Raw genomic sequence first — 19,334 nt, 5'->3', positions numbered from 1 at the left:
CTTCCATAGGAGTGGCTCACAGGTTTATATGTGTCCAGATATAGGTATACTATATCTAAGCAAGGGGTGATTACACCACCTTACCCCAGCTGAGTGATCAGCCAGTTGTGTCAATTTAAGAACCAGCCAGGGGTGGCAAAAGATATGCTGCAGCCCCTGGTAGGCCTTGGTGGCACCTATGCCCTGAGCACCTATAGTGCATGGTACAGGGGCTAACAAGGAGTCCATTTCCAATTGTGGTATGTACCTAGGGTACATGGAATCCATTTTACAGAGAGAGCAGATGGCCTGGGGCCCTGATTAGCAGGGAACCAGGTCAACTAAGTAAAAAACCAGCTAAACACAAGGCAAAAAATCTGGGGTAACCATAGTCAGGTAGCCACCTTCCTACACTCCATTGTTAATTATTTCCTCTCCTACACACTTCCATTTATTCTCTAGCCTAAATAGACACCCAGTTCCGTTCACTGCAATGGGGACCTGTGGCTTTCTGCTGTCTTGTTTCCCTTCACAGATACTGGTACTACCCCCTAGATCACCTGTGGGATTTGCGGCGATTCGTCTACTTGAACTGATTTTGCTCCTGGTATATCTTTACAGATGATACCCCTAAGGCCGACCTCTCTCTACTCCCCCACCAGTTTTTTTTTAGTTAGTTTGCCTCCGTCATGCTTCTTACCTCCTCGCTGCCAACATTCTTATTGTTTTCTCATGCTTACTTGTCTTATTTTATGTTGCACCTTTGCGGCGCCAATCGTCCTCTCCCTATCAAGTGGGCAGTGGGATGGGGTAACGCTTCTCGGTTATGTCTGCTGTTGATGAAAGTCCTCGAAAGGCTACCGTATTTTTCCTATTTCCCTGTTCCACACGGTCACAAGCATGGGTAAAACTGGGATTCTAAATGTTATGGTTAATCATTCTTGACTATAAAATAATGGACAAAGGCCAATCAATTTCCAAACTGGGCAACACTATTTGCGAAGTCAGAGCAAGGTCAAAGCCCCAACTAATGGGTTACCTATTTTTAAAATGGATGTTCCTGTTTTTAACTTATCATTTAGATACGAGAAAGGCTACCCAGGAAATATTTTTAAATACATTTTGTCGGACATACTCACCGCTCATGCTTCTTGTGACCAAGACCTTCTCCCAGGTTCTCCTTATAGAAACGCATGGAGGAGACGATGGAGCCCGAAACCCAGTATATCATAATACAGGTTAAAAGTTCGTCCAGAGAGTAGTTCCTTAACAGAAAAAAAGTGTTGGAATATATTACCTTAAAGAAACATGTATGCACATTTATCTGTACTTTTCTAAAAAGCAGGCCTTTAGGAAGGTAATCTGTCTCATCCAAAACTAATTTGTGGCCCAAATAAAAGTGATGTAGATGCCTTATCAAGGGAGTATCTGAACAAGCATTGTAAGGAAATGTAAGATGAAATCAGTCTTGGACACGCTGGGTCTTATCCAGCTGTCATCAAGTCATCAGATATTTTGATCATTGTATTAGTGGTGCAACTGATGTACTTTTTGCAGGTCACAGAGAGATAACATGTTAAAGAGTTTAAGAACAAGAGAACTGAATAGGATTCTTGAGGCAAGGCATGGCTGGGGGTTTGCTTCAGCGCTCTTACCCTCCATCCGCTCGCCTCGCTCATACAAGAAAAACGTAAACCTGTTTGCCTGGTCCAGACTGTTTGTATCAGGCATCAGAGAGCTTCACGCTCTTCGTTCCACCTTCAAGGCACTCTGCATCATCGAGGTGGACATCAAAGCTGAATTCCAACCATATTCACAGAACAGAACACTGCATTCTAGGCCTTCATCTCAGCTGTCCATGCCCTCCTTCAAGACAATGAGTGCAGGTGGAACCCTGATTTCCTGTACAAGTGGCAACACTGTGGCGCGGCTTCCAGCAACAACAACAAACATACAAGTCCATTAAAAAGTCAGGGAGGAAGTAAAGACCTGGCTTTTCCTTTGCTATTCAGCTGAATAATTCTGGAATTCCAAACCAACAAAGACAAGAAACCTAAAAGAGCAACCAATAGAGGGCATCTACTCTGGTCGACTGCAAGCAGAGCAAGCTGTGGCTACTCATCTCTACACAACACTTATCCCGAGTGCCTGTGTCCAGCAGATTCCGCGAGTCCATCTTCTATCACCCCTGGGTGGAACACACTGAAACCTATTTGTTATGGGCTAATTCTGAAGTGCAATATCGACCAAAAGGGCAGTCGAGACATGTCTATAACAACAAGATAAATGCCCAACATGATTACAGAGTCATGCAGAGCTATACAGGTGTACAAATCCAGGAAGAACCAAAAACATTGCATCACTGAGCAGTGAGGCAGAAGAGAGAAAGGATATTGGTTTAAATCAATTAAGTCCAGAATTTAGATCAAATCTAAGTCTGCTTATGGATTAGGCTGTTGGCGCCACAGAGTGGAGGAATAATGCGCACCCAGCTCCAGGTCATGATTCTAGTCGCAGGTGCTGCAGGCAGCAACTCTCAGATGATCTTTCCCAGCCCAGAATACCCTCTGGGACAAGAGAACTCCCTCACTCCTTGGAATGCACTGGGCCCACCCCAGTTCCCACTCACTGGTCCTGAATGGTCAGTGACGAAACCACATATATTCATATCCTAAAAAACACCATTATAAGTATTTTATTGCCCTGAGATTCACTAACAGATGTTTCTGTATTCCACAGTATACGTCTGTAGTGATGCTGGAGTAAACATGCACCTCAAGGTCCCTGTCATCGTGCCATTATTAGGCTATGCTGGTTCAGCCGAGAAGTCACCCGGCCAGCGTTTTCATAAAGGACAGTAGGCAACAGTCAAAGACAATTGTACAATCAATTAAAGCTTTTTGGAGGGCATTGGTAGCCGGAGATCCTGTAAGGAAGGCTGCCAGCATATTCCCAACATGACCACTCCTCCTGGTCAAACGTTTTGTGAAACTGGAGGTCAGAATGGGTCGAAGAAGAGGAGTTGGCCGCGAAGGCCATGCCTTCTTCTGATCAATGGAGCAGGTTTGTCTTAACCCCTCAGATGAAGCTAAGAAAAGGTTGGGTTTTTTTGCTCCATGTTTCTATCATTGTCGGGTCTCTGTGGACTTTCTAACCCATACACTTCATTCTAGGATACATATTTAGCTCTAGTCGCAAAATGACAGCAAGCAATCATCGTGCTAAGCAGTAAAGTTTACATCAAGACTTTGCCAGGAGGAAAAGGAAGGAGTCATGATTGTGTAAAAGTGTAGAGGAAGGGTAACATCTTGTTTGGGGTTGAAGGCGGCTGGGAGGGTCTTTAAAGATGATAGTGAAGGGGTCGCTCTCAAGAGAGGAGTTTTAAGCTTCTTTCTGAATGCTGGAATGACTGTTTGGACCTTCTATCGGGAATGATGTTCTAGATGCACGGAGACAGAAGGCTTTGGAGTGAGAACACTTGGTTACCGCTCTTTTCTTTCTTGATTGCGCAACATTGACTGCTTGAGGGGGTTCGTTTTTAAAGGGGTATGTTGGTGGCTCTGCAGGTGATGCAACAAGTCATCAAGATTATGTGGGAATCAACAGGCATCCACCAGCACAGGTCCATAGAAGATGGAGTGCCCTGCTCCCTGTTGAGGTCATAAAGGATAAGAGTCATTCTGCAGCCTTATTAGCAGAGGTAGCATGTTATTCTACATTACCACAAGAGGCTGTGCCATCTGGGTTTTCTTGAGAATCTAGGCCCTGAATTAGAGGTTCCTGTTGGTGATGAATCCACAAGACTGCGGTGTCACTCCGCTTCATGTAGGAAAGAGAATCCTGCATCTGAGCTTATCTTGCACTGTTGGACATGAGAATTAATTCAATTCTGGCTAGGTTCAGCTGGACGTAGGTCCTGGACACCCAGGTTAGGATTAGAATGAAGGGTTCTTGAATCAGTAAGGCCCATACCTATGGAGACTTCCAGACAGAGGTGATTGTCTTTGGCATGTCTATGGATTGCGATGGTCAAGAAGGACTCAGAACTTTCCTTTAGACGTTAAAGATAATGGGAGACAGAAGCCACAAGCACCAAAAGTTGCCCATCTTTCAAAGATGGTGTCAGTTTGGTAGATAGGAGTCCGGTACCTGTAAATCTCATGGAACTAGCCAGGATGTTGGTGAAGGTCGCATGGTCTATAGTGTAAAGGATGGCTGAGTAGAACAGAGGACCAGGACACTGGATTATAACTAGTGCCTGTGATAGCAACCATTGGCAAAGCCAATAGGTCTCACTTTAGACAGTGGGTTTTAGGCATGCTGTAGAGCATCCCTAATGGTGTGCATTATGGATAAATAAGAAAACTTATGATATGGCTGCTTATTTTTTTATATTTTAAGATTAGAGTGGGATCTGCAAATGAAAAAAAAATGCATGGAAATTCTTTTTTGAAGTGCGGGTGTAGGAAGCTACAGAGGGTGGGTTTGAGGGAAGTAACGTTGGGTTGTGGGAAGGTAAAGCACAAGGGCATGAAAGCAACCGGGGAGAGGACACAAGAGTGAGCACAACATGGAGGAGGGTGGAGTGAAGCACAGAGGAGACAAGAGAGCACTCCAGAGTGCAGGGGAAGAGGAGTACACTACGGAGACATATGAAAAACAAATGCATTCTCATGGACTGCTTCAGCAAAAAGAAGGTAGTGCTTGAAAAGGACACAGTGGAAGCATAGATGCCAGTCAATAAAAATAGATGGTACAGAGGCTATGCTCCATGGGAGGGACAAACAAAAGAATGACAAGCTGGAACACAAAGAAGAAACAGGTTGACAGGTATGGTAAGCTATGGGTGGGTTACAAACCCTTATATAGTCTTGGTAAGAACACAATGTTTTTTGCAACTTAGACAGATGCACTGCCCGGTGGATTTGACCTAAAATAGGATGCCTACCCGCTGCCTGGTTGGTTACTTCCCTTTGCTGCGGCAAGATCTAAAACCAACCTGGTAGTTGTGTATAGCAACATACTGTGACAATCTTAAAATACAATTGCCAACTACAACACAGAAGCTGCCAAGTACTGATGCCATCGGTATAATTCCAGATCAATTGTTACAATAAGCTTAAGGGTGTAATTTTACAGTGCCATTGATCATTCAGTGTTTTAAGAAATAAAAAGAATCTTAGAATGATTAAGTTACAATGACGGCTTTTTCTAATGAAGCATATCTCTGGGCATATGGCCCTAGTTCATGGCTTCAGCTGTGACGGAAAATGTGAACCAGGACGCATGTTGGATTTGCACATGCAGTCATCAGCGTTTGCGTTCAGCTTGGAAGATATTATGGTATACTTGAGATACACTGATATGGACTCACAGTGGCCAATGACGAGAGACAGCTAGGGCTAGTAGTTAAAATAGCAAACTGTAGTTACTTACTAAGATCTCATAATGGATATTTGAGCTAGTCTTGGAGCCTCTATTGAGCACTTACCTCAGGCACCAGATTTTACTGTGAGGCAAGGGCTCTGATATGAATAAAAACGTTGCAAATATCATGTGAGAAGTGGTGAAGGTAACGGAATAAGAAATACTCTACTCAAGGGCCTACATAAAAGTAGAAGATAGAGTACCCAACAGTGGCTATTACCAGAAAAAGGCTACCAGTTCAGCTTCAATGTTTAAATATACATGACAACAACTCTGTATATTGAATCCAACTTCAGTGTTTGGTGTTAAGATCTATCACGCCGCACATCTCAAGTACATACCGTTCTAGCCCCCCGTCCTCCAAATTACGAAACTCTGGATTGGTCCAGGTAGAAAACTTTTCCAAAATGTACGCAGCTAGTCCAACCGGGGAGCTGTTTAACCCAATACCTAGGAGAAAAAACAGGAGGGAAAATTTCAGTACCAGACAACTTCAGTTTCCACTTATTACTTTGGTTGTATATACCGGCCATGCTGGCTGCTCCTGGTGGGTCTGAACATTTGGACATGTAACTTGTACAATAAATACTACTGAGATACCACTACCAGTCTGGACCAAGTTATTACAATTTTATGGCGACGAGGACCCTCAAAGATGACATATAATACAATATAGCTAGGATACAACAAATAGCTTACTGAATTAAACCCTTGATGCAGTCTCCCTTGCGATTTACTAATTCCATTCCCGTCAGGTACTTTAGTAGAGTTAAACAGAGTATCATTAATGCTTTTTAGGATGAGCCTAGCAATCAGTACAAGCCGTCTGGTTGCAAAATAACTATTGTCAGATCAACAAGAATTTACTTAAAGCCCACCCATTGTTTACCACTGGTTAGCTTTATTGTCACTAATATAAATGTAAATGTAATGTGCTTGTATTTATATAGCGCCTTCTACCCTGAGGTCTCGTAGCGCTGTATTCATACCGCTGTGGAACCCTTCCTCGCTTTCCTGTGAAATGTCCACTCCTGGGCACCCCCAAGGTGAAGCCAGGCATCCAAGCGCTGCTGGGGCCGTTGTGGAGATTAAGCAAGCTATTGCCCAGAGTTGCAGAGTGGGACTCCATGATTAGAATAGACACCGAGGCGAGAATTATCAGGTCCGAGGAAATTGAGCCCAAGGCAGGAATTGAACCCTGGTCCCGGGCCAGACCTCTGCATCAGGGTCTGACGCTCTAACCATTGAGCCACGCTTCTCCATATGAACTCGCTTCTTATTCCATGCCTTGAATTGTTCATCTTGTGTTATAGGTTTTTTTTTCATTACGACAAGTACATCAACATACAAATTACAACCCCTCTCGATCACCCCAATTGCCAAAGAGTCCAGCAGGCCGCGGCTCGAGGATTTGAGGGCCAGGAGGAAGAATGTGTGGGCCACGAAGATGAACGGCAGTGGCTAAAAATACAAAACACGTTTTGGTCATCTGAGATCTTAGGTGCTCACCTTTCAAGTCAAGTCAAGTCAGAATTTATATAGCGCACTACATACCCATAGGGTCTCAAGGCGCTTGAGGAAGGGGGGGGGAGGTTTACTTATCGAATATCCATGTTTTAAGTTGTTTTCTGAAGGCTAGGTGGTTTTGAGTAAGGCGGAGGTGGATGGGAAGGGAATTCCAGGTCTTGGCCGCTAAGTAGGAGAAGGATCTTCCTCCCATGGTGGCTTTGTGGATGCGCGGAACAGCGGCGAGGGCTTGGTTGGACGAACGCAGCTGGCGGGTGGGGGTGTAAAAGGAAAGGCGCGTGTTGAGACAATCAGGTCCAAGTTCGTATAGGGCTTTTTGTGCGTGGGTGAGGAGACGGAACGTTATTCTCTTGTTGACGGGGAGCCAGTGAAGGTCTTTCAGGTGAGCGGAAATGTGGTCTGTGCGGGGGATGTCTAGTATGAGTCTGGCTGAAGCATTTTGGATGCGTTGGAGTTTTTTCTGTAGTTTCGCGGTGGAACCGGCGTAAAGGGTGTTTCCGTAGTCCAGACGGCTTGTAACCAGTGCGTGGGTGACCGTTTTTCTTGTTTCGGTGGGGATCCAGTGAAATGTTTTTTTGAGCATGCGTAGGATGTTGACGCATGAAGATGAGACGGCGTTGACTTGTCTGGTCATCGAGAGTGAGGAGTCCAGGATGATGCCCAGGTTCCGTGCGTGGTCCGTCGGTATGGGGGCTTTTCCTAAAGCCGTTGGCCACCAAGAGTCGTCCCAGGCGGAAGGGGATGAGCCTAAGATGAGGACTTCCGTTTTGTCCGAGTTCAGTTTCAGACGGCTGTGCTTCATCCACTCGGCTACTTCTTTCATCCCTTCGTGTAGGTTGGTTTTGGCGGTGGTTGAGTCTTTGGTGAGTGAGAGGATCAGCTGAGTGTCATCAGCGTATGAGATGATGTTGAGGTTGTGTTGACGTGCGATGGTTGCGAGGGGGCTCATGTAGACGTTGAAGAGGGTGGGGCTGAGTGATGATCCTTGCGGGACGCCGCAGATGACTTCGGTGGCCTCTGACTTAAAAGGGGGGAGGCGGACTCTCTGAGTTCTTCCAGCGAGGAACGAAATGATCCAGTCCAATGCTTTTCCTTGAATTCCGATCTTTCTGAGGCGTTGTATCAGGGTGCTATGGCAGACTGTGTCGAAGGCTGCGGAGAGGTCAAGGAGGATAAGGGCGACTGTGTCTCCGTTGTCCAGTAGTATTCGAATGTCGTCTGTTGCTGCGATGAGGGCGGTCTCGGTGCTGTGTTTGGCTCGGAAGCCAGACTGTGAGGAGTCGAGTGATTTGTTGGTTTCGAGGAAGGTGGCGAGCTGATTGTTAATGGCTTTCTCAATGACTTTGGCAGGGAATGGGAGGAGCGAGATGGGGCGGTGGTTTTTGAGTTCGGTGGGGTCAGCTGTGGGTTTCTTCAGAAGGGCACGGAGTTCGGCATGTTTCCAGCTATCCGGGAAGGTGGCGGAGTTGAGGGAGCAGTTGATGACATCTCGGAGATGGGGTGCGATAATGGAGTCTGCTTTGTTGAAGATGTGATGGGGACATGGGTCAGTAGGGGATCCTGAGTGGATGGAGTTCATCAGGCGAATGGTCTCTTCTGTGTTGATTGGGTTCCATTCGAGAAGGATATTCGGAGGAGGTGACTGTTCGGAGGTGAGTGGGGTGGATTGGTTTACAGGTGTGTTGTCAAAGCTGTTATGGATGTCGGCGATTTTGTCATGAAAGAATGAGGCAAGGGAGTCGCAGAGGACTTGCGAGGGGGTGATGTCGTTAGAGCTGGCGGTGGGGTTGGTGAATTCTTTGATGATGTTGAAAAGTTCCTTGCTGTTGTGGGCGTTGTTGTCTAGTCGGTCTTTGAGTGCTGATTTCTTGGCTGTCCAGATTAGTTGGTGGTGTTTGCGGGTGGCGTTTTTGAAGGCGGCTTGGGTGATAGTGTTTGGGTCTGTTTTCCAGGTTTTCTCAAGGGAACGACAGAGCTTCTTGGATTTCTTAAGGTCCTCGTTGAACCAGGGGGCGTTCTTGCTACCTTGCTTGGTTTGATGTTTTTTCAAGGGTGCTAATTTGTCGGCGGTTTGGGTTAACCATTGTGTGAGGTTGATGGCGGCTTGGTTAGGGTTCGTTGAATAGGCAGGGGTTTTTTGAAGAAGCGATGTTGAGATCTGGTCGATGGTGATTTTGTTCCAATTTCTTCGCAGAGTTGGTAGAGGGTGGTTGTGGGTCGAGGTCTTATTGTAAATAAAGTGGATGCAGCTGTGGTCCGTCCAGTGGAGGGGTGTGGTATGAGTGAAGGAGATATGCTTGCTGGAAGTGAAGATAGGGTCGAGTGTGTGTCCTGCATAGTGTGTGGGGGTGTTAACAAGTTGTTGGAGTCCGAGATTGGCGAGATTGTCCAGAAGGGTGGTGGTGTTACTGTCGTTGCTCTTTTCCAGATGGAAATTGAGGTCTCCCAGTAGAATGTATTCTTCCGAAGGGAGGGCGTGAGGGGAGATAAAGTCAGTGATGTCTTCGCTGAATTTTGTACGGGGTCCTGGTGGCCTGTAGAGGAGGGTGCCCCTAAGTGTTGTCTTGGGGTCGGTGTGGATCTGGAAGTGAAGGTGTTCGGCGATAGCGAGGTTGTCATCTGAGCTGGTTGAGACGCGGATGGTGTTCTTGTGGACGATGGCGATGCCTCCTCCTGTTTGGATGGGGCGGTCCTTACGGATGATCTTGTAGCCGTCCGGGATGGCTATGGTGATGTCTGGAGCTGAAGAGGCATTCATCCAGGTTTCTGTTAGGAAGGCGATGTCCGGAGAAATGGTGTTGAGTAGATTCCAAAGGTCGATGGCGTGTTTGTGAACCGAGCGGGTGTTGAGAAGGATGCATTTTAGGTGGTTGGTGTTGGCTCTCTGTTTGGTGTTTGTGGATTTGGTTTGGGACTTGACGCAGGTAAATTTGCAGGAGTGGCAGGTGAAGGGTCCATGGGTGTGTCCTGGTGCTGCTTGGGCGCAGTTAGTGTGTCGGCCGGGGTTGAGTGCAAAGAGGGAGGAGGTGTCGTATGTAATGCGGGGAGGATGGGTGAAGCGAGGACCAGGGGGTCTGGCTCTGGGCGCCGACGGGCGTAGACGGGCTTACCTTTGGCGCACCTTCGGCGCAACTGGGGCGCGGACGCTGCGCGTGAACGCTGCGCGGAAAGGCATCTCTCATATGTGGATAGTGGGAGGGGAAGGGGCGAGGGAGGGTCAGCTGGGAGGCGGGAGCGAGGCTGAGAGGACGGGGCTCTGGATCACAATAACAACAAGATGGCCGCAAAAACAAATCGGGAACAGGAAGGGGCACACAGACAAAAGTGGGATCTGTAAGCACTCTCACAACAAAGCGCTACGATTTTCAATGTATACAAGCGAGCAATGCTTGATTAGGATCAAGGCTATGAGCATTAGACAATGAGCCTGAGCCTGCGCATAACCTTCAGCAGTTAAGATGAAGCACTCGATAAATTTTACAAATGTAGCACTATGGCAAGCAGTCTTCTAACAGTGTAGCGCTATGGCAAGTAGCAGCTGGCAGGCACAATTGCAAAGCGAGAAAGCACTCGATAACTTTTTTACAAATGTAGCGCTATGGCAAGCAGTCTTCTAACAGTGTAGCGCTATGGCAAGTAGCAGCTGGCAGGCACAATTGCAAAGCGAGAAAGCAGTGGATGCAGTCAACAATACCACAGAGGAGCAGGGATCACGGGAGCGACCGCTTCTGGAAGCGCCAGGACGGTCACCCCATCACCTTTGTCCAATGTTGGCATTTTTAACACAATAGCCACCACACAATGAGCTACATACTTTGCGTTCCCTGTTGCAAGAATTCCAAGATGCAGAAGGGCTGCGGCATGCTGATTCACTGTCATATACAACAGTAGAAACGTTCCCACTGCCAGACAGGATCCCTTTCTTGCATTTCACTTTTAAAAAAAAACACTTTGGCAGCTTAGCATTTTGAAAAGCATTTCCTCCTAAAAATGTGATGGTTTAAGTCCTGTAACTATTTTGCACACCCCTGTCTAATACCGTAATACACCGTTGGCTATCATTTATCTTTTTTTTTTATTACGCACATCAGCACTGTAAAAACAGTTATGGTTCTGGCTCAAATGCAAAAGACCAATGAAATAATCAGATATGGTTAGTAACACTTAGGCCATAACTCGCAACACCCACCATGCTCAAAATACCACGGATATTCTTTTGATTTGAAGTAGTCATTTAAAAAAGCTGATCAAGTGGTATTTCAATTGTCAAGAAAAACTCCATTCCTGTAGGAATTTGTAAATGTAGTAGATATAGAGGTGCTTAAAGTAGGGCCCTCTACCTATTGCACTCCCCGTGTTAGACTCATGTTTTGATTTGTGACCTTTCCCTTAATTGTAAAGCACTCCGATATCCTTCGGGATCAAGTTTGCGCTATATAAAACTTTATAAATCAAAATAAATAAAAAACATGGCAGACAACACGGGTTGTGGTGTTGTTAAATAACTGATGAATATCGGGGTTTTTCAGCATTTGGGCTAGAAATACAACTCAGTCCCTTTTTCAGCTCATACTTCAAAATCAAATCTATTTTTGGCTAACCTTTTCAAATATTTGAAGAAAGTTTACCAAATTTCAGTTACCATTTTGGGGTGCACATGGGGTTAAAGTGAACCTTGATTAAGGATTTAATGATTTATAGAATGAAGATAATTAAAAAATATATATATATATTATTAAGTATCATTTTTGGATGTTCATATAAACAATTGGCAACTTTACGTGACAACACACGTGACAACACTGCAAAAGGAAACATTGAGCCTGCAAGATGAACATATTACAGTTATCACCAAATATGTAACTAATGGAGGCACAATGGCTTCATAATCCAACTGTACGCTTAGAAGCTTTTTTGTCTACATATTTGTTACAGGGTAGTTTTTGAGTTCTTGTAAGGAGTAATCACTTTGCTAGTGGCTCTATGGTACATTGCTACCTGTTCTCCTTGACTTGATGTCCTCACTTAACCTAGTCCATGATGTTCTTCTCAGGTACTCCAAGTTTTTTATAAATATCTTCAGACAACCCCTCCCTTTACATTCCACTTTATCCGATGACATACACCAGTTCACACTCTGGGTCCATTCCTCAGTGGGTGATGGTAATAGACTGGTCCATCATAGTGTTATATCTTTACTTGGTAAGGGCCAATGCATTAGTCTCAGTGGACTAAAGCATCCACTGCAGGGGCCTGTGTTTGACCTCATGGTCACAGGTTCAAATCCCGGCAGGTCCACTCAGCCTTTCATCCATCTGATGTCTATAAAATGAGTACCTTTGAGTTGGGTAACAATAAACATCTGTTATTCAGCGCCAAGATACCCAAGGGTGAACGTGTGCTTTACAAATACACATGTTATGTTATAAGAGACCCAGAGTTTGGCCTCCTGATTGCTACCCATTTACTTCCTGTATTTCTCTATGACGAGACACACTACAACACGTGGATAAACGTAGCCTCTGGGCCACAGTCTCATAAGCACATTTCAGTATTAGTTCACCCAAATATCCACAGCTGAACCTTTGCATCTTACACTGTATGGAGAGATTTCAATTGGACCAAACAGGAACCCTATCTTGCTGATAAGTCTCTGGGTGTATGCACATGATTCCTATCATAACCCATTTTCTATTGGGCGTATGTCTTTTTCCACCTGGCTTTGACGCCATCTAGTGTTTTTTGTGTGTGGACCTTTAACATTGTGGATATCAGGAATATTGTCTTTTTTTGCAGTTCTAGCCTCTAATAATCTTACTTCTTGGGGTGGCACTTCTAGCTTTACCATCAGCCTCTTAATGCAAGAAGTACTATGCTTGAGCTGCTAGTATTTTGATGTATGCGTGTTTTGTAACCTAGAGTCGGATTGCAATTGTGTAAGTGAATTTTTAACATTTACCAACTGAACTCGGCATAAAGACGCTTTAGTAATTCAGGATAACAATATTTCAGTGGCCTGTAATAAACAAACATGAGAACCATACTGTGCACTCAATTGCTCTGCTTAGCCACTCATTAAAAAAAAAATCAACAGTATATAAGAGTACAATGGGTGCACACTATGAGCTGAAAAACATATAACTATATTGAAATACATCAGTAAGTTAAAGTGCTTCTGAAAAAAAAATAGCACTATAAAAAATGCTTATCTGATTGTGACTGATTATCTCTATTACAGTATACACCTTCCAACATGATCTAGGAATGATTAAGGTATTTTGTGTCGTGTCATAATGTATTTTTTTTAACTCAACTGTTCTAATAGTTTTTAGATTGTGTTCCTTATGTGTAGTAGCCTGCTGTTTTTGTAACTTTAACATCTATTGGAACATTGGTGTTTTATCTTAAAATAATTATATAATCACTTGTTTTTAGCTCTCGCCTGAGACAGCGAATGTGTTCAAGCTTGCAAGATATTTTGTTTACTAAAAGGGGCTTCGAGCCTGCCCATTGCTTACCATTCATTGGTTTCAGTGTCACTCTTATTTGCTCCCTTCTAATTGGCTGGCACATGCTGCTTCACATCCTCTTCTTTTATTTGGAGCATGGCGCAAGTACTTCTTTCCCCGTGCTGCTTCTTCCTACCCTGCTTCTTCTGACCCTCCCGTTGTCCATGTTGCTTCTTTCCTCCCTCTCATTATCTTTCTTTTCCCCTTGTTGCTTCTTTCCTCCCGCCACATATTGTCTCTCGTCTTCCTCAGTGTTGCTTATGTCTTCTTCCCCCATGATGCTTCTTCCCTCCCACCTTCCACCCTTCTGTTGTCTGTGTTGCTTCTTCCCCTTGTTTTTAGTCTTGCTTCTTCCCTCCCATCCGTTGTCCGGATTGCCTCACTTCCCATACCACACAGTATTTTCATGCACCATTGTTTATTTCCTGCCATACGGTTCCTCCAAATAATCACTACAGGCATGAATTGCTATTTGTTTTGGTAGTCCAAGACCAAGAGTTGATCAGGTTTCAGCCTGAATTACCCCAGCCATGTGATCCGGTTTATTATGCGCAACTATGCATACTGTAAGGATTCACCTTGTGTGCAGTGCAAACCACAAAGCGAATTATTGTAGTTTAGACAATAGTGTATCTATTCAATTCAAAGGCTCTTATTTTATCTACCTCACAAAGATGAACATCTCCCCGACTAGTATTTGACACTGAGAACTGGTGCAGGTTTCCCAAAGATTACGGCAGCAGACACTTACCCGACTAGGCTATTCTACATGTAAGCGGAGGATCAAAGCTCCACTTGTTCTTGGTCACATCTGCACCAGGAACACAAAATAATGTGGCAGACAAATTCATTTATTAGTTTGTAGAGCAGGTTATAACAAAGCCCAGCCTCAAAGACACCTCCGCAGACTGGCCCTTACAACTGTGCCAAAGTGGGTTAGCGTGCCTACTCCCTACATCTAGTTAATCACAAGTCTGAGTTTGGCTTTACCAATGCTTGTTTCAAGTAGAACCTCTTCCTGCATATATTTGCCATTTTGTAGCACTGCAAACAAAAAAGTGTTCTTATTAATTAACCAAGTTACACCATTTGTATCTGCCTCAGAATGATGAAATCCCGAGAAGGCCCTGCTGAGATTAAACCGGTTTCCTGCGGGTTAAACATCGGTCCCTCCACAAACCAGCATTCTATCCCTGCTAGTGGTGCAACTTACGGATGTCTTCACAGCAGGACATTTTAGAAAAGGCTAAATCATTTGCAGAGCATTTCTGTCATAACACTGTTTTGATACCGGATTTTTATAGCGAAAGTGTTCAGGAGACCTGTTCATTCGTGCATGATAGCGGGTTATCATCACTGCTGAGCTCAGATTTGCCTTCAAACCTGTCCCCAGGCCTGAAAGTTGCCCAAGTTAATGTTGCTATTAATAAAAATTAACATCTAGGCAGAGCCTATCGAACTGCAGGCCCCTGTGTAACATTAGTGAAAAAGAGAACAAGCATTTACAATGCAACGGTTTCGCCTTTGGAGAAGTTAGAGCTATTGGCATTGTAAATGACAACATTTGTATTTATGTGTTGGTTTTGAAAACAGATAAATAAATGCCATTGTCATTTATATTGCCAATAGCTTAATCTCTCGCAAATGTGAGAACTATTGTACCCTACGGACGAGCTCAGCAGACAGCAATTACTACGACCCACACACACACCCAGAGCCACACACACACACACACACACACACACACACACACCCAGAGCCAGCCAGCCACACACACCCAGCGCCAGCCACACACACCAGGAGCCAGCCACACCCAGAGCCACACACACACACACACCCAGAGCCCCCCCCCACACACACACACAACCAGAGCAGTCACATACACACACCCACTGGAGCTATCTCACACACACACACGCACTGGAGCAGTCACACACACACACACACACACACACACACACACCAAAACACCCTCCATCACTCTTTGAAATACAGAGGCAGCTGATATTAAGGTATGTAAGGCTCAGTGCCAAGGTTTTAGATTGAGTTGTTTGCACCTGTTTAATTAAAGTGGCAGTTTCCACACTATCACCGTCAGTGTGTTCTTGGCTACGCCATCCCACCTGAATATACAGTGGTGGAGAACACGCTTACTCACGTCGTCAACATCTCATCAGCAGGAACACATGTGTGAGGTATTTACCAGCATTCAAGCTCTAAGCTCACTTAATCATATCTGGGCTTTCAACTATGTGGTAATAACTGTGCTACTTCCGTGAGCGCTGGGAAAGCTACTTGTTCACACAGACAGACCATAAGCTGTCGGACTACATGATTTCATAATGTGTATGTAAATGTAATGTGGGAAGTAAAAGGGACACAGGATCGCCAAAAATAAACATAATAAGCAGTGCCTGGAATTGTTTTGGCTACCTCAGCAGAAATGCTAGGAGAGAACGACTGTTTTCCAGGCTGCTGATGGTTTTGACTTCCAATGTCCACCACACAACTCCTCCCAAAGGCACAAAATGTACACAAGTGACCAGAGCCTGTTCATGTCCTAGCGTGCTCTACCTGGTCCCTTCAATCACATCCCTGGAAACTGCAGATTCGAAACTCATCAAACATACAAGTCACAGACTGTCTCCATAACATAATACTTTTGACAGCTCACGTTTCTTCCACAAGTCAGTTTCTACACATCCTCAAACAAATCAAAAGCTGCCTCCTAAGTACATCAGAATGGTTTGAGTAAAGCATGCTGAAGGTGTGGTGCACGTGCACTAGTGGTGGGGGCAGTGGTGGTTGTCATGCTAATTTATTTTCCGCACACATGTAGTTGGTTTATTCGTCATGATGTCAAACACCGAATGTGTACAGTTACGAGTATGATTCCATGCAGGACCGAGAGAGTGCGCTACCAGTCACATTACTAATAAAAGTGTGTTAACAGAAAAAGGCCACTAATGTGAGATGTGTTGCAAGGTTGGCACACACACACTTATCCATCCTGCAGTTTCCTTAGTTCCCTGGTGCTTTGCAGCAGTTTTAAGATCTTTTTTGAGTTTCTCGTTGCTCAAATGGGTGTAATTTCTGATATGTTTCCACTCTTGGTCATCGCTTGATTTTGATCTTGAGAAAGTGTCACTCATAGTCGTTGAATGTCACTCATAATTACATAGAAATTATGGAAATGCCAGACATAAGCAGCAGCTACGGAGAAACATACACCCGTGGAAGTTTGAGGTACCCCTTTTAAGATGGCACACCACACCCCTTAGGGGACCAATGAAGTTCTTGATCTCTCAGCAGGAAGCAATGAATAAACTGGAGTTTCGATCTCGCAGACAAAACAGGCAACAGAAAAGCGATTCTCTGAAAAGAAAATGAAAGCTGAGCATGGATTGGAAGAGGTGCAGGGAAGAACAGAAAAGACAGCCTACCTGCCTTACAGTGAGAAGGCTCTTACGTGTGCTTGGTGGTCCCTCTGCAGCCGACTGGGGGCACCACAGCCACACAGCTGCCTACTGTGTGATGCCTGCTTCTCCGGTGGCTGGGATCAGAGCTGCCGCTGGCCCTCGCTATCAGAGTTCCATCCCGCGCCCACCACTACATCAGATGCCGTACAGGAGCCCCCCCCCACACACATGGGCCCACCCCTCGGGCTGGTCTCGCTACTTCCAACTCAGAGCACAGACTAAGGCCCGTACACACGGAAGACAGACTAAGTGACACTACCCCAGAGGGCGCCCAGTCTTGCCCTTGTCGTACCTAAGCTGCTATACTGAGAACTGAAGACCTTAACATGAAATCACCACAAAACGTCTAACGTTATACTATTATAGTGCACTTTATAGATTTACCAACAGAACTCATTTAGGACTAGCATTGTGTACAAAAAAAACGCAAGAAAGTTAAATTAAGAAAAGGTCTCCCCTTTTGTTGTTTGCACGGGGAGTGTAAGGCATTCCCAGGCACGGGAATATGTTTGACGTAAAAGGAAACCCTCTCTTTTCGAGAGATAGCACTCTTGGCAGGTCACAACACCTCTCTTACCGGCAGCCTAGACTTGAGGGATTTAGTCCACCTGGAACTGACCCTAAGCAAAGTACACTTTACCGCAGCCTCAGAAGTGTGACCTATTGCCTCTTCTGACCTAGTCCCCTATTCTGTTAGCCCCCCCCCCCCCCTTTTCTCAGGGAGGTACAGTGGCTTCAGTTCGCAGTCCATAGGCATAATATGCTACGTTTCAGTTCCATGGGACTTCCAGAAGGCTTAATAACACCACGGAGCAAGAAAACGTTTAAACTGGAAACCTTAAAATTCTGAGCGCTGCAAGTAAATGCTGCATATGTCTAAATGCATGACTTGTTGGGCAGGGGCGGTTACTCTGAGTAACGCCTTTCGGCCTGCCAATCCGCATAAACTCGCCTGGTGTTTAGTCACGTTTCTTAAAAGTGAAATTGCTCCAGTATTTGTAACATAAATAGCCTGAGGGGCTCGAATCCAGTCATCGCCCCCCCCCCCCCTAATCGCAGGCTGGGTGAATCATTTGCCATCGGTCTATCGCCCGAACCCCCTTTCTCTCGCCGCTCGTCATTTCTCCCGGCGGCCTCACCCTGCCTTTTGGGTATATATGGCGTCCGCCTCGCTTGGTCCTATCCACTGCCATCCACAGGGTGGGCTCCTTATCCTGCCCAAACCGGATGGGTGTTAACGTACATGAAAGTGTTTTGTGGGAGGAGAATTCACATACAGTTTATTTTAGCCGTGGTCCTACTGCAGCTTCGAACCCTCCTTCTGCTTCCCATCCCTAGTAGGGTTGAGCAAAAACCCTGCTGTTATGACCGTAACAGGAGCCCCCAGGCCGACCCTCTGACGAAAGGCAATTAATCTAACCGGGTCTAAATTTTTACTGTGGATTTCGGGTATACACGCGTTTACCCGCGCCTACCGCCGAATTAGTGCTGAATCGCGTTTAGTGCTGCCTCCATTTGGAATAAGTATCAGGGAAGAGGAGACAATGTGGCCTCGTTTTTGTGGGGACAGCGGGAGGCACACGGACAGCGGGAGGGGGGCGGGCAGGCACATGGACAGCGGGATGGGGGAGGGAACGGCAAGAAAGGCACTCACCTTGACTTCCTCCGGCGGCGGAATGACCAAATGAAACCTCGACGTCGGAAAAAATAAACCCCGCCCACCGCCGCACTGACGTGTCCAAAGGGGCCGGATGAGAAAAACATCCCAGGAACGCCCACGAGTCGCCTCGCAGAGTGACGGACGCCTCTGTTTGCCAATGGCTAGCGTCCATTTATGGAGCTAGCCAATGGGAAACAGAGGCGGGAAGAACATCGATACTGTAACTCAAAAGATTTCGCCCTGGGCGGGGCACTGCAAGCAGTGCCCTCGCCAGGTCGAAACCTAAAAAGCAGTTTTTCAAGTGCTGAACCACCTTGGGTGGGTCAGGGCTCTTCCTTGGGTGGGCCTGGCCCACCCTCTATACCCGGCCTGGAGTCCAGAAACTATAAAACCACAGAATCAAAGTCCACATCATCTACTCTGCGTTATTGGCCCTTCCATTGTTCAGTATCCTTATGTGCAAAGGCCACTGTATCAAATGACGAACCCCCACAACCTGTGTTGGACTCGCCCACTCCCCCCCGAATTTTGTCAAGTTTCCTCGTCCTTTCTCATTTCCTTATCCATTATTCTACAATATTCCATTCCAACCTCCCATTCCTGGCGTGTAGGGGAATTCCGAAACCCCATTTTGAGCAATGTTCCGCTTTGACCCCACCTCTTTTGTTCATACTGTGTACGATCTGTGTATTTGCCAATGCTTTACAGCATAAATAAAAGGCATTGGCAGTGCCGATGGGTAGCAAAGCCAAA

At 45.7% G+C, this 19,334-nt stretch overlaps 1 protein-coding gene across 6 annotated transcripts in view; it reads right to left on the bottom strand.

Moving 5' to 3' along the window:
- The window catches only part of LOC144762369 (epoxide hydrolase 1-like), a 324,885-nt gene that overhangs the window by 11,727 nt on the left and 293,824 nt on the right, over window positions 1–19,334 (bottom strand). For all 6 annotated transcript variants that reach the window (XM_078647539.1, XM_078647535.1, XM_078647538.1 and 3 more), the window contains 2 exons: window positions 5,748–5,856; window positions 1,119–1,244 (listed from right to left, as the gene is read on the bottom strand). In XM_078647539.1, coding sequence (XP_078503665.1) covers window positions 1,119–1,244; window positions 5,748–5,856 — 235 coding nt within the window. The remainder of the gene's footprint in view (window positions 1–1,118; window positions 1,245–5,747; window positions 5,857–19,334) is intronic.

The sequence above is a fragment of the Lissotriton helveticus genome, chromosome 6, assembly GCF_964261635.1.
Source record: "Lissotriton helveticus chromosome 6, aLisHel1.1, whole genome shotgun sequence".
In the NCBI taxonomy this organism is placed as follows: Eukaryota; Metazoa; Chordata; class Amphibia; order Caudata; family Salamandridae; genus Lissotriton; species Lissotriton helveticus.
This window is presented reverse-complemented; position numbering and strand designations above follow the sequence as displayed.